This window comes from Eptesicus fuscus, chromosome 21 (assembly GCF_027574615.1).
Source record: "Eptesicus fuscus isolate TK198812 chromosome 21, DD_ASM_mEF_20220401, whole genome shotgun sequence".
Taxonomy (NCBI): Eukaryota; Metazoa; Chordata; class Mammalia; order Chiroptera; family Vespertilionidae; genus Eptesicus; species Eptesicus fuscus.
Genome location: NC_072493.1, coordinates 47265209 through 47284631, shown reverse-complemented (window position 1 = coordinate 47284631; position 19423 = coordinate 47265209). Strand labels below are relative to the sequence as shown.

At 56.2% G+C, this 19423-nt stretch overlaps 1 protein-coding gene across 1 annotated transcript; it reads right to left on the bottom strand.

Annotated features, from left to right (window-relative positions):
• Positions 1–1518: 1518 nt before the first annotated feature.
• CACNG8 (calcium voltage-gated channel auxiliary subunit gamma 8) lies at positions 1519–16384 on the bottom strand. The gene is given in 5 exon segments (XM_054710858.1): positions 1519–1770; positions 1772–2277; positions 3885–4025; positions 5189–5272; positions 16198–16384. Coding segments are annotated over 5 exon segments (1155 nt in total). The 5' UTR covers positions 16370–16384.
• Between the last annotated feature and the right edge of the window lie 3039 nt (positions 16385–19423).

Sequence of the window (19423 nt, the reverse complement as noted above, 5' to 3'; positions counted from 1 at the left end):
GGCAGACTCCTACTCATCCGTTTGAGCCCCGGGGCTGGGCAGGGGGACCTTCCCCAGGAAGTTTCCCTAAGTGCTGCCCCCTCCTGGCAGCCGGTCACGCCACATTCTCTTTCAAGGTGCCCAAGGGGGTCCCTGTCCGTCCAGGCACCAATCGCCCAGTTATGTCTCCTGGATTGTGGTTTCTGCCGGCCTCACGTTTTCATCCCCAGGATCAACGAGCGAGTGAATGAGTGAGTGACGCGGATCCCCACGTCCCAGCGCCTCTCCCGCACATCAGACCCTGCGCCTGTGCTTCGGGAAATGTGTGTAATTAACTGCTCTGCTCACACCAGTGCGAGTCTCCACAGCCAGCGCAGGTGTTTGATGCCGACTTCCAGCGCGTCTCTGCCTCTCATCTCCGAGTTCCTGCCTCCCCTTTGTACACCGTTCGCGCTGCTCTCCCGCCGAGCGCCCTTCATTCCTCGGCTCCCCGCGGCCCTCAGAAGGAAATCTAAACTCCCGGCCTGACCTACAAGTCCCTGGGAAGTCTGGCCCTGCCGATGCCTCCCTCCAGCCGCATCTTGTTCCCTCTGCTCACTCGCGACACACGCTAGCCTTCCCTGGAAGCGCCTTCCTGCCCCAGGACCTTTGCACATGCTGTTCTCTGGCGGAAACACTCCCCCACCCAGCGTCACCTGGCTGCTTCTGTCATCTTCTCCGTGTATGCAAAAATAGCCTTTCCTTTCAAACCGGTTCAGTCCCCCCTGACGGAGCCTACTGTATCGTTTTGGGCTGTTCCCAGGCCCTAATTGTAATCTGCTGTTTGTGGACACCATTGCTCGATCGAGGCACAAGCTGTTAACTCTATGAGGGTGCAGGGGACCCGGTCCGTTTCCCTCCCTTCCGTAGGCTCGGCGTTCAGCGCAATGCCTAGCGCTTCCGCACACGAATAAATTGCTGGCAAGGACGGAACAAGTCGCTCTCCGAGCCTGTTTATATCCTTCAGGGCGCCGCCCTGGTACACAGCAGGTGCTTAATAAAACGTCCACGCCCATGCCTCGTCACTCCGCCTTCCCGCGTCCCCTCTCTTTCCCCTTCTCTTTATAGAGAGCATATATATATATATATAGTTTGTAGGTAGAACTATATATTTGTGCGTTATGGGCCCCTCTCCAGGAGTTGGGCTGGGCTGGGAGTCCCTCCCTCCCCCCGCCCCCACATGCACACAGCAAAACATTAAAAAGAAAACATCTCAAAACTGCAAAAAACACCACGGCCCTCCCCCCCACCCAATCCCGCAACAAAAATAAAACACGACGCTCCCTCGCGCGGCCCCTTCCCTTCCCTTCCCGTCCCCCTCCCTTGGGGTCCCTGATCCGAGGGTGGGGGGGGGCGATCCCCCACACCTGGGGGGAGGGGGCGCGGGGGGAAGGCCCAGCAGTCTTTAGCGCGCTCCCGGGGAAGGAGGGGGCGCCCCGACCCCCGGCAGCCTCATTGCACGCGCGCCCGCGCACGCGCCCGGCGCCCCCCCGCGCGCCCCTACACCGGCGTGGTCTTCCTGTTGAGCGTGTTGGTGTTGGAGGCGGCGGCCTCCTTGGCCAGGGTCCCGGGGGCGGGCGCCGAGGGCGCGGGCGGGGCGGGCGCGGGCGCGGCGGGCGGCCCGGTGACCGTGACCGTGACGCCGCCGCCCGCCTCCTTGGGGAAGGCGTTGTGCAGCGTGAGGAAGCCGGACGTCCCCCCGCGGTCCCGCTCGGCGCCCGCCCCGCCGCCGCCGCCGCCGCCGCCGCCGCCCCGCGCCCCCGGCCGCGCCGCCGAACGCGCCTCCGCCGCCGGCGCTCGCCAGCCCCGCGGCCACGCTGCCCTTGGACGGGTCGCGGCTGAGCGTGTACATGGAGATGTCCGTGGAGGTGAAGCCGGGGGCCCCGGCGCCGCCCGGAGACACGTCCCGCGACGGCGACGGCTCGCTGGAGCGGGAGCTAGAGCGGGAGCGGCGGCGGTAGCGGAAGCGGTAACTGGGCAGACGGAGGATGGCCGAGGGGCCGCTCCCGCCACTGCCGCCCGCGCCCCCGCCGGCCTTGAGCAGGTCCGAGCGGGACTGGCAGTGCGCCTCGCGGCTGCGCTCGATGTAGATGTTGACGGCCAGCACGCCGATCACCTCGGCCAGGATGAAGGACAGGCCGCCGAAGTAGAAGGACCAGCCGTACGAGTAGTGGTTCTTCTTCTCGTCGTCCCGCTTCGGGCCCGGCTCGCCCGCGTTGGCCGAGATGTACACGATGACCCCGATGATGTTGCTCAGGCCTGGGCGGGGACGGTCAGACGGGAGCCTCGAGGCCACCCCGGCCCCGCCCCCGCCCCTAGGCCCCGCCCCCGCAGGCCTAAACTCCTCCCCAGCTGGTTAGGCCCCGCCCCCAGGTAGCCTAGGACTCGCCCCAAGTGGTTCAGACCTCAACGCGTCAGGTCTAACCCCGCCCCCAGATAGCCTAAGTCCCACCCCCCAGAGAGCCAGGCCCCGCCCCGGCTGGTCTAAACCCCACCCCCAGGTGGTCTAAGGCCACGCCCTTAATGGTTCAGACCCCGCCCCAGAATGGTTCAACTTCCATCCTAAACTCCGCCCCAGCTGGTCCAGGTCCCCTCCCTCAGATGGCCTAGGCCCCTCCTCCCGGTAGCCTAGGCCACGCCTCACATGGTCCACCTGGGTGGTCCAGGCCCTCCTCTAATGGGTCTAATATCTTCATTATTTTAATACCCCTGGGTTTCCTCCAGACCCCACCCTCTGCTAGTTTAAACTCTTCATGGGATAATCCCGCTCTGACTCTAGGCCCTGACCTTGGCTGATCTAAAAACGCTTCCTTTCAGGATTACCATCCCAGGCTGGGCATCTCTTCTAGGCCCTCCCTTGCTGGTCCAAAAGTCCTCCTTCTTAGAGCAGGTCCTTTTTCTACTCCAGCCTCCAGACTGCCCGGCCCCGCCCCTCGCGGGTCTAGGCTGGGCTCCTCCCCAGTCCCAGGTCAAGCAAGCCCCGCCCCCCCGCCGATCTCCACCCATTCCCCGAAGCACCTGCTGTTCTTTATGCTAAACCCTCCCCATTCTCTGGGTTCCACCAGTTCAAAAAAGCTTTCCAGCACTTCGCAGCACAACTCATTTCGGGTAGAAAGGAAGTCTTGCCCTGGCCGGTGTTGCTCAGTGGATAGAGCGTCGGCTTGCGGACTGAAGGGTCCCGGGTTCAATTCCAGTCAAGGGCACATGCCCGGGTTGTGGGCTCCATCCCCAGTGTGGGGCGTGCAGGAGGCAGCCGATCCATGATTCTCTCTCATCGTTGATGTTTCTCTCTCTCTCTCCCTCTCCCTTCCTCTCTGAAATCAATTAAAATATAATAATTTTAAAATTAAAAATAAATAAATAAAGGAGGTCTTACTCCTTAAAGCGAGGCCTCACTCAGAGCAGTCTGGAGGGTTTCCCAGGGCCAGCCTCTTTCCGGATCCGCCCGGGGCCACAAGGCTCTATCCCTTACAGCAGGCTCCTCCCCACCTACAGCCGAATCACTTTCTCCCTCTGCGGCTTGACCTTCCACAGCCCAGCCCTGGCCCCCTATCTTCCAGACCCCAGTTATGTCTCCCGGCCCCAGCGCCTCCCTTCCGTGGACGGAACCCCGGGCTTCGGAACCTAAGTTCCCCGCATCCCTATTGCGCGCCAGTCACCACGAAGGCGACACCCACCTTGCCCAGCGGGTGGCGATGGAGTTTGGAGAGAGCCCAGGCAGGCTCCGGGCCCCAGGGGGCGCTCGGGGCAGGGTGGCTTTGCGCGCGCGCGCACACACACACACACACACACACACACACACACACACACACACACCACACACACGTGGCGACGTGGGTGGGCCGCCCCCTCTCCCTGCCTCTCACCTGCTGCCACGAACAGGATTCCTGCCCCCAGAACGATGTTCCTCTTGGACCTGTAGACCCGGGAGGCCGCCACGCACACGCCCCCCAGCAGCAGCAGGATGGCGCTGAGGATGGGGAAGATGCTGGAGGCCCGGACCACTCCTGCGAGGGAGAAAGGGGAGGAGGGGGAGAGGGAGGGAGGGAGTGAGCGCCAGGGCGGTGGGATGCGGCCGCCTGCGCCCCCTCCCCCGCCTCCCCCCACCCACCCACCCCGCGCGCTGCGCCTCCGGCCCGTGTTTGCCTCCACCTGTCCCTCCCTAGTTCTCCAGTTTTCCCTCTACACCGTGTTCTGGTTATTTCATTCATTCTCCTTTTTTAACATTTCTCTACTTCTCGGTCTGATTTCCCCTTTTTATTCCTTCCTCGGTCTATTTTACTCGCCTGGCATTTTTTTTCCCCTCGTTCACTTTGCATCTCTTTCTCTGAACTTCTCTCGTTCTCTGTGGACCCCTCCCTTTGTCTCTTCCCTCCTCACACGCTCCTTCCCTTTCTGCGTATTTCTCTCTTTTCTCCAGATTCCTCTGTCACACCTGTTCACAGCTCTCTGCCTCCTCTCCCTTCTGCCTGGCTCCATCGCTCTGGGTTTCTCTTTCCTTTTCTTTCTTCCTTCCCCTCTCCCTCTCCTTTCCTTCCTCCCCCACCCTGTACACCGAGCTTCATCTCTCTCTCTCTCTCTCTCTCTCTCTCTCTCTCTCTCTCTCTCTCTCTCTCTCTCTCTCTCTCTCTCTCTCCCTCCCTCTTCTCTGCCACCCCCTTTCTGTCCGGCTTCCCTTATAGCTCTGGGGTTCTCTCTCTCTCTCCCTCTCCCTCTGCAGTCCTTTCCACCCACCCCAAAACCCTCAAACAGATTTTACGGTTTCTGAGCGCTGCGGAGGCCACAGCCAATCACAATTCAGGATTTGCCGCGTTCTCGGGGCGGCTACCAATCGCACCCCAGGCTCACCCAGCCCGCTCCCGGGAGTGGCCAGTCTGCGCCCGCAGCCGGCTTCACAGCCCAGGGAGCAGCAGCCAATCCCAGCCCAGAGAGCTACAACGCGGCGGCCAATCATCTCCCGGGATCTCCTCTCAGCCCGCCCCAAGGTGAGAGGAGGGAGCGGGGAAGGGACCGCTGGGCCAATCCGGGACCAGAAGATCTCAGTGTCTGGACTTGGATTCGCTAGCAGGCTCGTCTCAGCCTGTCGATCTAACTGCCGGCCCCGCCTCCTCCCCGTTCCCCGCTCCCCCCGCCCCACAGTCCCTCACATCTGTCCGGGACCCCAACGTACGGAGCAGATACTCCGCGCTGTCATGGTCGTAGTCAGTGTCCTCCGGGAAATGGTTGATCTTCACGCAGACACCTCTTTTCAGCCCTATAGGGGGACGGAAGTGGTGATGTGGGGGGACTTAAGAGTTGGGGGACCCCACAGTTAGAGAAGACTCACCGCTTCCCCCATTCCCCCATCTCTCTCTCTCTCTCTCTCTCTCTCTCTCTCTCTCTCTCTCTCTCTCTCTCTCTCTCTCTCTCTCTCCTCCGAAGACAAACTCCTGGCTCCTGAACCTTTCCCAGCATCTGGGACAAGCTGTCAACCTCTCTGGCCTCATTATCTGCACCAGTATTTTTATTTAATAAAGAAAAAAGAAACACACACACACACACACACACACACACACACACACACAAAACCAACACCCAAAACTCACTGAAAGGCCACAGGACCCCAGCCCTGAACCCTGGGCTGGGACACCAGCCTCCCTGGCCTTCCGTTTCCCTCTATAAGAAGGCGCTGGTTTCAGCAATGTCATTTGCTGAACTTGAGGAGTCTGCAAATGCGTGGGAAAACGAAGGCGGCTACCGAGGGCAAAGGAGACTACATTTCCCATAAGGCCGTACGAAGTGCTGAGTCCAATTGTGGGGAGAGTAGCCTCGGTGATTCATGAGAGTTGTAGTCTCTTCAATCCTGCGCTTAAGGAGAGGGATTGCCGGCGTCTTACCTGGAATCCGCTGGAAGGGGATGGAGCGATCGGAGCCTACAGAGGCACGTAAAGGGCTTATACCTCTAGGGGTCACTCAGCCTCACCCCCTTCGTCCACCCCAGAATGCTATCCTCAGATCCTGGACCTCACGCCCTTTAGGAACCTAACATCCCATATTTGAGGACAGTTCCTGTTCTAACACATAGTTGGAGACTCGTATGTAAATTAGCATAAATATAAATACATTTTGTTTCCTTGATGCTCCAGGCTCCTTCCAAACTCCAGGCTGTGAAACAGTCCACTCACATCGTCACTGATGAAAACTTACCCTGCAAGTGGGCAGCTCACGGGCGCCTCCACGAGGAAGCGGTCCCTGGGCTGCGCATGCGCACACGCATTCACTCCTCCCACTCAAGTTGGGTCCAGTTCCTCCTCTGGGGTGCAGCGGCCCCCTGTGCTACTACCCCCTTTCTGGCAAGCATCGGGATGATTTATGAGTTTCTTCAAGGGGCCTGATTCCTCCGTGTGTCTCTATCATTACCTGGTAAAGGGAGGCCTCAAGAAATGGGTGTCCAATGAATGAATGAAGAATGAATGAATGAATGAATGAATGAATGAATGATAGCAGAAGGCGAGATTGGAGGCAGAAGATGAAAGGAAGGAATGGGGATAAAGAAAAGGACTGGCCCTAATCAGTTTGGCTCAGTGGATAGAGTGTCGGCCTGTGGACTCAAGGGTCCCAGGTTCGATTCCGGTCTAGGGCATGTACCTTGGTTGCGGGCACATCCCCAGTAGGGAGTGTGCAGGAGGCAGCTGGTCGATGTTTCTCTCTCATGGATGTTTCTAACCCTCTATCCCTCTCCCTTTCTCTCTGTAAAAAAAACAATAAAATACATTTTTTTTAAAAAAAGACAAGGACCGGGAGGGAGGAATATAAGGCAGTGAGTAATTCCGCGAAGAGCTAACATTGTTAAGTGGTGGATGGACTCATTCGAGCTCCCCAGAGCCCCATGAAATAGGTAATGTTATTGGTCTCACGCAGCGGCCAGTCATTGGGAATCAGAGTCCCGCTGCTTGATAATGAAGCCGGACTCTGTCACGTCCTTAGTCGGTGACCTTGCTGGCGTTACTTAGGTCAATTTGCTTCAGCTCCTTGGCAGATAAAAAGCGGGAAATAAGACCTACCTCACGGGGTTGTTGTGAGGATTTAATTCAGGTAGAGATTTAGCGCTTTGCCTGAGTCACAACAAAGTGCTCAGTCATGATCAGCCGACATGCCCATTGTCCGGATGAGGAAACAGAGACACAGAAAGGGTTCATCAAGTCACAGCTGATGGGCGGTGGGAACAGATCCAAACACACAGCAGTTTGCCTTACTGGAATGTAAGCATACGGGCGGTTCACCCCTCTATCCCCAGCACCTACCTCGCACATAGTGAGTGCCTGGTCAATATTTTCATGAAAGAAGGATTGAATGGGCCAACAAGCACCTGAAAAGGTACTCAGCATCACTAATCATTAGGAAAATGCAGATCAAAACCACAATGAGATACCACCTCATACCCATTAGAACAGCGACTGGGGAAACACACACACACACACACACACACACACACACACACACTAACAAGAGTTGGCAAGGATGTGGAGAGACTGGGACCCCTGTTGGTGGGAATGTGAAATGGTGGAGTTGCTAAGGAAAATAGTATAGAGTTCCCCTCAAAAAATTAAAAACACAATTACGATGTGATCTAACAATTCTCCTTTGGGGTATATACTCAAAATAATTAAAAGCAGGGTCTCTAAAAAATGGCACGCCCATTTTCCTAACAGCATTATTCACAAGCCAAAAGCAACCAGAATGTCCAGCAATGGATAAATGGGTAAAATCTGGTATATACCTTATTATGGGATGTATTATTCCATTATACAGCCAATGGAATATTATTCAGCTGTGAAAAGGAAGGGACTTCTGACCTATGCTACAACAAGGATGAACCTTGAGGATATTATGCCAAGTAAAACATGCCAAACTCAGAAAGACAAATACTGTATGATTCCACTTCTATGAGGTACCCAGAGGAGACATTCAGAGACAGTGGTTCGGGGAGAGGAAGTGGGGAGTTATTGTTTAATGGGGACAGAGTTCCAGTTTTACAAAATAGTAAGAGTTCTGTGGATGGATGGTGGTGATGGTTGCACAACAATGTGAATGTACTTACCACTAAACTGTACAGTTAAAAACGGTTAAAGTGGCCCTGCTGGTGTTGCTCAGTGGTTAGAGCATCTGCCCATGCACCAAAGGGTCATGGGTTCCATTCCCGGTCAAGGGCATGTACTTGGGTCATGGGTTCGATTCCTGGTCAAGGGCATGTACCTGGGTCATGGGTTCGATTCCTGGTCAAGGGCATGTACCTGGGTTGCAGGTTTGATCCCCAGCCCTGGTTGGGATGCATGGAGGCAACCAATCAATGTGACTCACAATGTTTCTCTCTCTCTCTTTCTCTCTCTGTCTCCCTCTCCCCTCCTTTCCACTCTCTAAAAAAAAAAAAAAATCAATGGAGAAGATATCCTCAGGTGAGGATTAACAACAACCAAAAAATGGTTAAAATGATCAATTGTATATTCTGTGTATTTTGCAATTTTTAAAAAAATGATTGACTAGAGTCTAGTCACTAGACGAATGAATACACACTCTCAAGAGCAGACTCTTACCCGTCCGCACGTCCATGAGGTGTGGTAGGTAAGGTTGGGGGTTCAAGTCCCCCCCCCTTTCCTGAATGGGATCACAGTGCTTCTCTCACATGAAGGACCGTGCAGTGAGGCTGAGCGCGGAGAGCCGGGGGCGCGGACTCTCAGCAGGACAGTGGTGACAGCGTCAGGACATCTGTCCTTCCTGCGGGCTAACCACACGCCAGGCCCTGCTCCGGGCCGTGGACCGGCAGTACCGCACTCAGTGCTCATGCCGAACCGCAGGGTGCGAGGCAATAACAGTCCCCCTGCTCTACAGATGGGGAAACTGAGGCACGGAGCTGAGGTCCCGCGTGGATCATAAGTCATGGGGGCGGGGGGGAGGGCGGGGGAGATGCGGGGGCAGCTGGGCCTCAGAGGCCGGCATATCGGGGGCAGAGGAGCCCAGGCTCAGAACTCACATGCTGTGTGGCTGAGGGACTTGAACCCCAGAGCCTCCGTGTCCTCATGTCAAAAGTGAGGACGAGTCGAAACCGGTTTGGCTCAGTGGATAGAACGTCAGCCTGCGGACTGAAAGGTCCCAGGTTCGATTCCGGTCAAGGGCATGTACCTTGGTTGCGGGCACATTCCCCAGTAGGGGGTGTGCTGGAGGCAGCTGATAGATGTTTCTCTCTCATCGATGTTTCTAACTCTCTATCCCTCTCCCTTCCTCTCTGTAAAAAATCAATAAAATATATAAAATATATATAAAAAAAAAAAAAGTGAGGACGAGGCCCCCTGGCGTGGCTCAGTGGTTGGGCATCGACCCATGAACCAGGAGGTCACGTTTCGATTCCCGGTCAGGGCACAAGCCTGGGGTGACAGGCTCGATCCCCAGTGTGGGGCGTGCAGGAGGCAGCCCAGCGATGATTCTCTCACAGTTGATGTTTCTATTTCTCTCCCTCTCCCTTCCTCTCTCTGAGATCAGTAAAAACACATCTGTAGCCCTGGCCAGTATGGCTCAGTGGACAGAGCGTAGGCCTGCGGACTGAAGGGTCCCAGGTTTGATTCCGGCCAAGGGCACATGCCCGGGTTGTGGGCTCGATCCCCAATGGGGGGTGTGCAGAAGGCAGCTGATCAATTATTCTCTCTCATCATTGATATTTCTCTCTCTCCTTCTCCTTTCTCTCTGAAATCAATATAAAAATATATTAAAAACACAAAAAAAAAAATGCAGAATAGCCCTGGCCGGGCGGCTCGGTTGGCTAGAGCGTCGGTCTGATATGACAAGGTGGTGGGTTCGATGCCCGGTCAGGGCACATACTAGAATCAACCCATGGGTGGGCGGATGAGTGGAGCGACACATCAATGTCTCTCTCTGTCTCCTCTCTCCCTTTCTCTCTCCCTTCCTCTCTCTCTATAAAATCAATCGATAAATTTAAAAAATGTTAAGTGACAATGATGGTAACAATAAAGCCGCCTGCAGGTACCCCCCTGCCCCCCCATAAAACACTTAAGTCCCGCCTTTGGCTGCCAGGACACCCACTTACTTCATTTCCCCCAAACCTCTGTGCTCACTCCTTCCTCATCTCCCTTCCTGGCTTCTTGGTGTCTCTCTGATTACTTTTTTTTTTTAATAGGTTTTTATTGATTTGAGAGGGAGAGAGGAAGGGAGAGGGAGAGAGAAACATCAGTTGGCTGCCTCCTGCACGCCCCCTGCTGGGGATCAAGCCTGCAACCCAGGCCACACGGACCAGGGCTCTGATTGCCTTTTTTAAAAATATATTTTATTAATTATTATTTTTTTTTTTACACAGAGAGGAAGGGAGAGGGATAGAGTTAGGAACATTGAGGAGAGCCCTAGCGGGTTTGGCTCAGTGGATAGAGCATCGGCCTGCAGACTAAAGGGTCCCGGGTTCGATTCAAGTCAAGGGCACATGCCCGGGTTGCGGGCTCAGTCCCCAGAGGAAGGCATGCGGGAGGCAACCAATCTGTGATTTTCTCTCATCATTGATGTTTCTCTCTCTCTCTTCCTTTCCCTTCCTCTCTGAAATCAATATATATATATATATATATTTTTAAAAGATTACTTGTTAAAAAAAAAGAAGAAACATCGATGAGAGAGAAACATCGATCAGCTGCCTCCTGCACACCTCCCACTGGGGATGTGCCCACAACCAAGGTACATGCCCTTGACCTGAATCGAACCTAGGACCCTTGAGTCCGCAGGCCGTGACACTCTATCCACTGAGCCAAACCGATTAGGGCACCTTTTAAAAATATATATATTTTTATTGATTTCAGAGAAGAAGGGAGAAAGAGGGAGAGAGAGAAACATCAATGATCAGAGAAAATTAGTGATCGGCTGCCTCCTGCACGCCCCACACCGGGGATTACGCCTGAAACCCAGGCATGTGTCCTGACCAGGAATTGAACTGTGACCTCCTGGTTCATGGGTTGACGCTCAACCACTGAGCCACACTGGCCGGGGGTACGGTTGCCTTTTACTAGTGGACTAGCTCAGGAGGCAGCCCTCCAACGAACCTTTTGGTCTCTGTCTCTTCTCGTTCTCTCTAGGTGACCTTTTATCTGTTCCTAAGCCATGACCCCCAGTTTGCGTCTCGGGCCCGACTCTGCGCTGAGCCCCGGCCTCCTCCTGTTGCTGACCGCCCAGATCAGACGGGGCCAACGCCAGGAAGGAGTGGGTTTTCCAAAATCTCCTCAGTGACCGAGGAAGATCAGAGGAGACTCCTGTGTGGCACGTGGGAAGGCCTGAGGCTCAGATGGCCGTGTCCAGGAGCGGCTGGGTTAGGTGGCAGCTCCGGCCATTCACGCACGCGTTGTCTCCGGTGGTTCCCAGGGGTGGTTGTGACGGAGACCACCCACCACGTAGCCTGAAATGCTGCTGTATGGCAGCTACGGGGTTTTTTACACGCTGACCCCTGTCCTAGAGGACAGCTCTAATAGGCAGGTGACGTCTAACCTGTCCAGCCCTGGCCGGGCTACTCAGCTGTTAGAGCATCGTTTCCTCAGGCTGAGGTTCCGGGTTCGATCCCTGGTCAGGGCACATACAAGGAGCAGCCAACGAGTGCATCAATACGTGGAACAACAAATCAATGTCTCTCTCTCTCTCTCTTTCTCTCTCTCTCTCAAATAATAAATAAATTAAATTAAATTTAACATGTTCAAAACTGCGATCATGATAACCCTCCTTAGGGACCTGGAGAGTATCATGCTCAGTGAAATAAACCAGTCAGAGAAAGACAAGTATCTCATGCCCTAACCCAGTGGTCGGCAAACCACGGCTCGCGAGCCACATGCGGCTCTTTGGCCCCTTGAGTGTGGCTCTTCCACAAAATACCACGGCCTGGGCGAGTCTATTTTGAAGAAGTGGCGTTAGAAGAAGTTTAAGTTTAAAAAATTTGGCTCTCCAAAGAAATTTCAGTCGTTGTACTGTTGGTATTTGGCTCTGTTGACTAATGAGTTTGCCGACCACTGCCCTAACCGGTTTGGCTCAGTGGATAGAGCGTCGGCCTGCGGACAGAAGGGTCCCAGGTTCGATTCCGGTCAAGGGCATGTACCTTGATTGCAGGCACATCCCCAGTAGGGAGTGTGCAGGAAGCAGCTGATCGATGTTTCTAACTCTCTATCCCTCTCCCTTCCTCTCTGTAAAAAATCAATAAAATATATTAAAAAAAAAAAATACAAGTATCCCATGATCGCACTCATATGTGGACTCTAAGTCACAAAATGAGCTGATGAACGGAGTGGACCCAGAGACATGGAAGCATGGAGCAGAGGGCGGAATCTCAGAGGGAAGGCGGGGGAGGGTGGATGGGTGGGAGGTAATCAACCAAGGACCTTGAGTGCATATATGCATGGCCCATGGACAGTGGGGCGGGAGGGCCTGGGGGGAGGGGCTGGAGGAGGGTCCATGGGGGGAAAAGGGACCTATGTAATCCTTTCAACACTAGAGATTTTTTTTTTAAATGATAACCCTCCTTATAACACACTAGATGACAGGAACAAAAAGAAATAAAATAAAATCCCTGCTGCTTCCCCTTCCGCACACTTCCCCCTCCCGCCCCCCTTCTCGGGTGCTCAGGCCACAGCCTCGGAGCGGGGGCGCTCACCCAGGGTCCCTGTCCTCCTCCTCTAGAGACAGCTGACCGTGTGGGGTGTCCCAGCTGGGAGGTGCTCCTGGCATTTGGAAGGCGGAGGCCAGAGGCCAGGATGCTGGTAACCAGGCCACCACATGCAGGACGGCCCCCAAGGCAAAGAATTATTTCTCCCCAAATGTCAACAGCTCTGACTCTCCTCTCTCAGCCCCCACCACCGCCCCCACCCCTCCCGCCAGGAACTCCTGCCCCTTGTAGCTTCAGACTCGGATCTGAATGAAACCACTGCCCACACTCTAACGCTCCACCCAGACACGCCCCCTCCTGCTGTCCCTCCCGCCTTCGGCATAGTGACCCACGCAGCAGCAAGAGCCCTCCTGTTAAAACTGAAGTCAGGCCCGGCCGGTGTGGCTCAGTGGTTGAGCGTCGACCTATGAACCAGGAGGTCACAGTTCGATTCGCAGTCAGGGCACATGCCCAGGTTGCAGGCTCGATCCCCAGTGGGGAGCCATGCAGGAGGCAGCTGATCAATGACTCTTTTTAAATATATATATATTTTTATTGATTTTTTACAGAGAGGAAGGGAGAGGGAGAGAGAGTTAGAAACATTGATGAGAGAGAAACATCAATCAATCCCCTACTGGGGATGTGCCCGCAACCAAGGTACATGCCCTTGACCGGACTCGAACCTGGGACCCTTCAGTCCGCAGGCCGATGCTCTATCCACTGAGCCAAACCGGCTAGGGCTGATTAATGACTCTTATCATTGATGTTTCTATCTCCCTCTCCCTTCCTCTCTGAAATCAATAAAAAATATATATTTTATTAAAAAAAAGAATAGTTTCTGGCAACCCTGACTGGGTAGCTCAGTTGGTTACAGTGTCTTCCCAATATGACAAGGTTATGGATTCGATCCCATCAGGACACATACAGGAATCAACCAATCCTATATAATAAAAGGCTGATAGGCAAATTGATCCAACGGTTGAACGACAGGTCGCTATGATGTGCACTGACCACCAGGGGGCAGACACTCGATGCAGGAGCTGCCCCCTGGGGGTCAGTGCGCTCCCACAGGGGGTGTGCCGATCAGCCAGAAGCTGGGCTCATGGCTGGCGAGCACAGCGGTGGTGGAGCGGGCCTAAGCCGTCAGTAGGAACTTCCCCCAAGTGTTCCAGGGCTGCGAGAGGGCATAGGCTGGGCTGAGGCCCCCCCAGTGCACGAATTTTGTGCACCGGGCCTCTAGTGAATACATAAGTAAGTGGAACAACACACGGATGTTCCTTGCTCCCCCTTCCTCTCTCTAAAATAAATAAGTAAATAAATAAATAAATACTACTCTTTATTTAAAAAAAAAAAAAAAAGAATAGTTCCTGGCATATAGTATAAACTCAATAAATACCAGTGGTTGAATGAATGAATGAATGAATGGCATTCTTACTCTATCCCTCACGCTGTCCTAGGGGTTTCAGGATGCAAGACCACCCGCTTGGCTCTGTGCCTGCTGCTCAGTCAGACCAGTGAGGGAACCTGAGGTCAAATGCCCACCGGAGGGAGAGAGTTACTGACGAGAGAACTGGGCAGGATGTGAGGCAGTAGGGAGTGGAGGCGACTGTGGCGAAACAGACGCACGCACACACACACACACACACACGCACGCACACACACGCACACCTGCCCAGGTCTCAGCCACGGAAACAGCTGCCACTCAGACCCGGCCCATCGTGACCAGGGCAGACCCCTGTGTTGTCAGTCTTCGGCGAGTTCAAAAGAAGCCGGGAACTGGGTTTTCGATGTGAAATCTCCCTGATTGTAAATGTTGGTGACCGATCCACCGATCCAGACTTTGGTTTCCGGAAGTTTTGAACACCCCCACATGCCAAACCACGATATCTGCAAACCCCACCCGTCAGGCCTGAGTTCTCTCGGCTCTGTCCCATCCGCGGCTGGGCGACCTTGGGCGAGTGACTTAACCTCTCTGAGCCTCAGTTTCCTCATTCCCGACAGGAGGGTGGCGCCCGGCTCATAGGACGAAACCAGATGACAATATTCCCAAGTGCTCACCCCAAGTGCTCAGCCCGAGGAGGAAAGGATGGAGAACAGAGAGGGATGGAGAAGAGAAGAGGAGGAATCGCACAGGGAGCCGTGGGCTTCATGTTGTGAGCCCCAGGAGGAAATAGGAGGGACAGGTGCAGAGGGACCTCGAGGAGGGCGGCCTGGAGAGGGAGGAGGGCAGGACCGAGGGGGGAAACAGAGATGGAGATGAGAGGCGGTGGGTGGGCTGGAAGAGAAGTGAGGTCTGGGAGGAGGAGGAGGAGAAGGTAGGCTTGAGGGGACGGGGACAATGAAACAGCCAGGAGGAGGACAGGGAGGGCCAGGACCCGGTGGGAGGCTGGAAGAAACCCCGGTGGGGAGAGGCAGGCCAGGAGAGGAGGAGCCCACCGGTGTGGCTCAGTGGTTGAGCATCGACCTATGAACCAGGAGGTCACGCCACGGTTCCATTCCTGGTCAGGGCACATGCCTGGGTTGCAGGTGTGGGCTCGATCCCCAGTGTGGGGCGTTCAGGAGGCAGCCGATCCATGATTCTCTCTCATCATGGATGTGTCTATCTCCCTCTCCCTTCCTCTCTCTGAAATCAAAATTAAAATTAAAAGAGCCCTAGCCGGTGTGGCTCAGTGGATAGAACGTCGGCCTGGGGACTGAAGGGTCCCAGGTTTGATTCCTGGTCAGGGCACAGGCCCGGGTTGTGGGCTTGATCCCCAGTAGGGGGCCTGCAGGAAGCCGCCCATCAACGATTCTCTCTCATCATTGATGTTTCTATCTCTCTCTTCCTCTCTAAAATCAATAAAAATATATTTTTTAGCCCTAACCGGTTTGGCTCAGTGGATAGAGCGTCGGCCTGCGGGCTGAAGGGTCCCAGGTTCGATTCTGGTCAAGCACATCCCCAGTGGGGGGGGGGGGGTGCAGGAGGCAGCTGATCGATGTTTCTCTCTCATCGATGTTTCTAACTCTCTATCCCTCTCCCTTCCTCTCTGTAAAAAATCAATAAAATATATACTTTTTAAAAAGTTAGTGATTATATATATATATATATCTATCTATGTAGATAGATATAGATATAGATGATATAGATATAGATATAGATATAGATATAGATATAGATATTCTTTTTTTTTTAATTAAAAGAGAAAAAAAAAAAAAAGAAAAGAAGAAGAGGAGAAGTGACAGGTGAGATCAGCAGGGAGGGCATGCGCAGCGGGCAGGGCAGGGTGCTGAAGGGGAGAAACAGCCCAAGGGAGGACGGAGATGGAGGAGATGAGCGGGGCTGAGTGAGGGGCGCTCATAGGACTGGGCAGGATGTGGGGGAGAGAAGACGCTGAGGGTGCACCCGGCGGCGGGGTTCAGAGGGTGCAGAGGAGTTGGAAGGCCGGTGGGGAAGGGGTGGCAGGGCGGGCAGAGTGCGGACCGGCCGCGGAGACCGCCCGGGGTGGGGGGGGGGGGGTCGCGGGGCGGGCCGCGGGGGCCCCGCCTACCTTCCAGGCAGCAGATCCGCCAGAGGCCCGAGTGCGTGAGGCCGCCCGGGTCCTTCTTCTCGGCGGGGGCGCCGCGGTGGGGCGGCCCGTCGTCGCCCGCCGTGAGGTTGGTGGTGTTGCAGATGAAGGCGCGCGTGTACAGCCAGTAGTCGGTGCTGATGGCGATGGTCATGAGGCCGAAGGCGGCGAAGGCGCCCACCGTGGTCACCAGCACCTGCACCCCCTTCTCGCACCACAGCCCCCGCTCCTCGTTCCAGCGCTTCAGCGACTCCAGCTTGACCGCGGGCAGCCGGGGGGCCGCGGGCCACCACCGGGGCAGCGGGGGCGGGGCCGTGCCGGCGGCTGGGGGGGCTCACGGCGCGGGCAGAAGAGGGGGGGCCTGGGCCCCGCGGGGTTTGGGGGGGCGGGGGCGGCGAGGACGAGGCTGGGCCGGGAGGGGTCAGAGGGCGGCCATGGTCAGCAGCTGGTGGAGAGCAGGGAGCGAGAGATGAAAGGTTAGGGGGCGCCAGGACCTCCCCGGCCCCCCTGGCCCTCCACCCCCCAAAAACAGCCCCACCAGGTCCCCCGTTGGGACAAACTCCTTCCGCGGAGCTTCCCGCGGCCTCCCTGGCTGTGAGGGAAGGGGCTCTGCCGGGGAAAGCCTTCCCGCCGCCCTGGCCGGTGTGGCTCAGTGGGTAGAGCCTCGGCCTGCGGACTGAAGGGTCCCGGGTTCGATTCCCGTCAAGGGCACCTGCCTCGCCGGCGGGCCCTGGTCAGGGGCGCCTGCAGGAGGCAACCAGTCCATGTGTTTCTCTCTCAAACATCTATGTGTGTCTGTCTTTCTCTCTCTCTTCTACTCCCTCTAAAATCAATGGGAAAATCCTCTGGTGAGGATTTTTTTAAAAAGCAAGTCTTCCCACCAATCCCACCGAGGAAATGCCCCTCCACGCTGACACCAGGACCCCCGCTCACTGTCCTCCTGGGGAAGGGCATCCCTCACCCCAGCCCCGGGGCCTCCTCACCCCAAGGAGCCCCGTCCTCTTCCTCCGTCCCGCCCAGACCCCCAGCACCACCATCCTTCTCATACAGCTAAGCCCTCTCCCCGCAGCCCCCCCTCTTCACCCACGGCGTCTTCCCCTCGAGGAACATAAACCTCCCAAGCTGTTCTCGGCTTCCAACCATCTTCCCAATGAACTCCCGCCGTCCGCGCAACTCAGAAGAATCACGCGGTTTGCCACCAACACCTGCCCCCTAAACGTAGGCCCCTCCGCCTGGGAGCCCCCTTCCCCACACAGAACCCCCCTCTCTCTGGACCCAGGTGCCCACCCTCTAACGACGCACCTCGGGAAGGTCCCAGAGCGCCTCTGAGAACTGACACCCGAGTCCCAGCAGGGAGATGGGGATTCTGCTGGTCTGCGCTGGTGCAGGCCAGGGCGTCTCAGCCCTCAAAGCTCCCCGGGTCCTGATGGGCAGCCAACGCCACCTTAGCCCCATGGGTTGGACAAGGACGCCCCCATCTCCACCCCATCCCTTCCGGCAGCTCCTACTGTGTCTTTGACTCAAGAAAAAAAACCCCACAAAAACCCACTTTTTCCTTGGCTTAAAGGAGTCTTTCGAGCCCTAACCGGTTCGGCTCAGTGGATAGAGCGTCGGCCTGCAGACTGAAAGGTCCCAGGTTTGATTCCAGTTAAGGGCACGTACCTTGGTTGTGGGCACATCCCCAGTTAGGAGGTGTGCAGGAGGCAGCTGATCAATGTTTCTAACTCTCTATCCCTCTCCCTTCTTCTCTGTAAAAAGTCAATAAAATATATTTAAAAGAAAAAGAAAAAGTCTTTCGAGCCTGGCCTGGCTCAGTGGTTGAGCGTTGACCTACGGACCAGGAGGTCACGGTTTGATTCCCGGTCAGGGCACAGGCCCGGGTTGTGGGCTCGGTCCCCAGTGTGGGGCGTGCAGGAGGCAGCTGGTCCGTGATTCTCTCTCATCACTGACGTTTCTGTCTCTCTCTCCCTCTCCCTTCCTCTCTGAAATGAATTTTTAAAATATATTTTTTAAAAAGTCTTCGGAATCCGGCCCCCACCACCTCTACAACTTAGACAAACTCCTCACGACCATCGCGCTCTCCTTCTCCATTAAGAAAAATTTCCTCCACGGGCTCCGTGGCGATTCCCACTCACTGGAGTCCCTTCCTGCCGGGCCCCCGATTCCTCTCCCTTCAGAACTCCCAAGCTCCGACCTGCAAGCCCACTGCTGTCCAAGGAAGGCCCCACCCCACACCCCCTCCATGCCCCGGCCCTCCCAACCCCTCCCACCACCTCCAACACCCCCCCCCTCCGGGGTAGCCCTTATTATCACATCACACAGGATGAACCCCCAACTCTAGATCGCCCCAACTCCCCTGGACCTCCCACTCCCTCAAGTTCCCAGAACCTTCCCCACCCCACCCCCTTCTCTTACATCATGAAGAGTCTCTCTCCTTCCCTCGGGCCCTCTTCCCCCACCCACTCTACTTCCAGCATCTCCTCTACTCAGGGAACCCCCTTCGTGTCCCTTCAGACTTCCCTTCGTGGGGAACCCCCCAGAACCCCCTACGGTGTCACCTGTGAGGACCATACACTGCACACGCATTTTCTCCCCTCTGCGGACAGTGCCCCTGAGAAGAATTCGATGTACAGGACCCCAACTCTCCTTCAGCTAGGAAAGATGTCCCCCTTCCCGCCCCCCGCCCCCAGGGTCCCCCCACCACGCCCCCAGCCCTGCCTTCTCCACCTCACCAGGTCCCGTACCTGCCTCCACTGCTCCCTCTTCCCCAGACCCCCTCCCTGAGCCCCTGCGGGAGTTGGGAGTCTGGAGGCCACCGAGGAGGGGACCCCACGCTGGGTCCCAGCACCCGCTGACCTTGGCCTCCGCCGCCCCCATCGGCTGGCCCCCACCGGGTCTGCTCCCAGGGGTTGCTGAGAAAGGTTGTCTAGGGGGGGTGTCTCCATGGCAACCGGGCCCAGTGACCCACACACACGTGTTCCCTCCCCCACCCCGGCTCCTGCCTGCCCACACGCAGCCCCTGGCCTGCCCATTCATGGGCACTGGGCTCGGACACCCCCGCCCCCTGTCCCAGGCGCTGCCCCCTCCTCTCCCTCTGCAGGCACATGCCCGGCTCCCTCGTCTCTGGGCCTCCTCTCCCCCATCCGGGCCGGCACCTCCACCTCCACTGTCCAGGCACCTTCCTGCTCCCACCTGGGGGAGCCTGTGG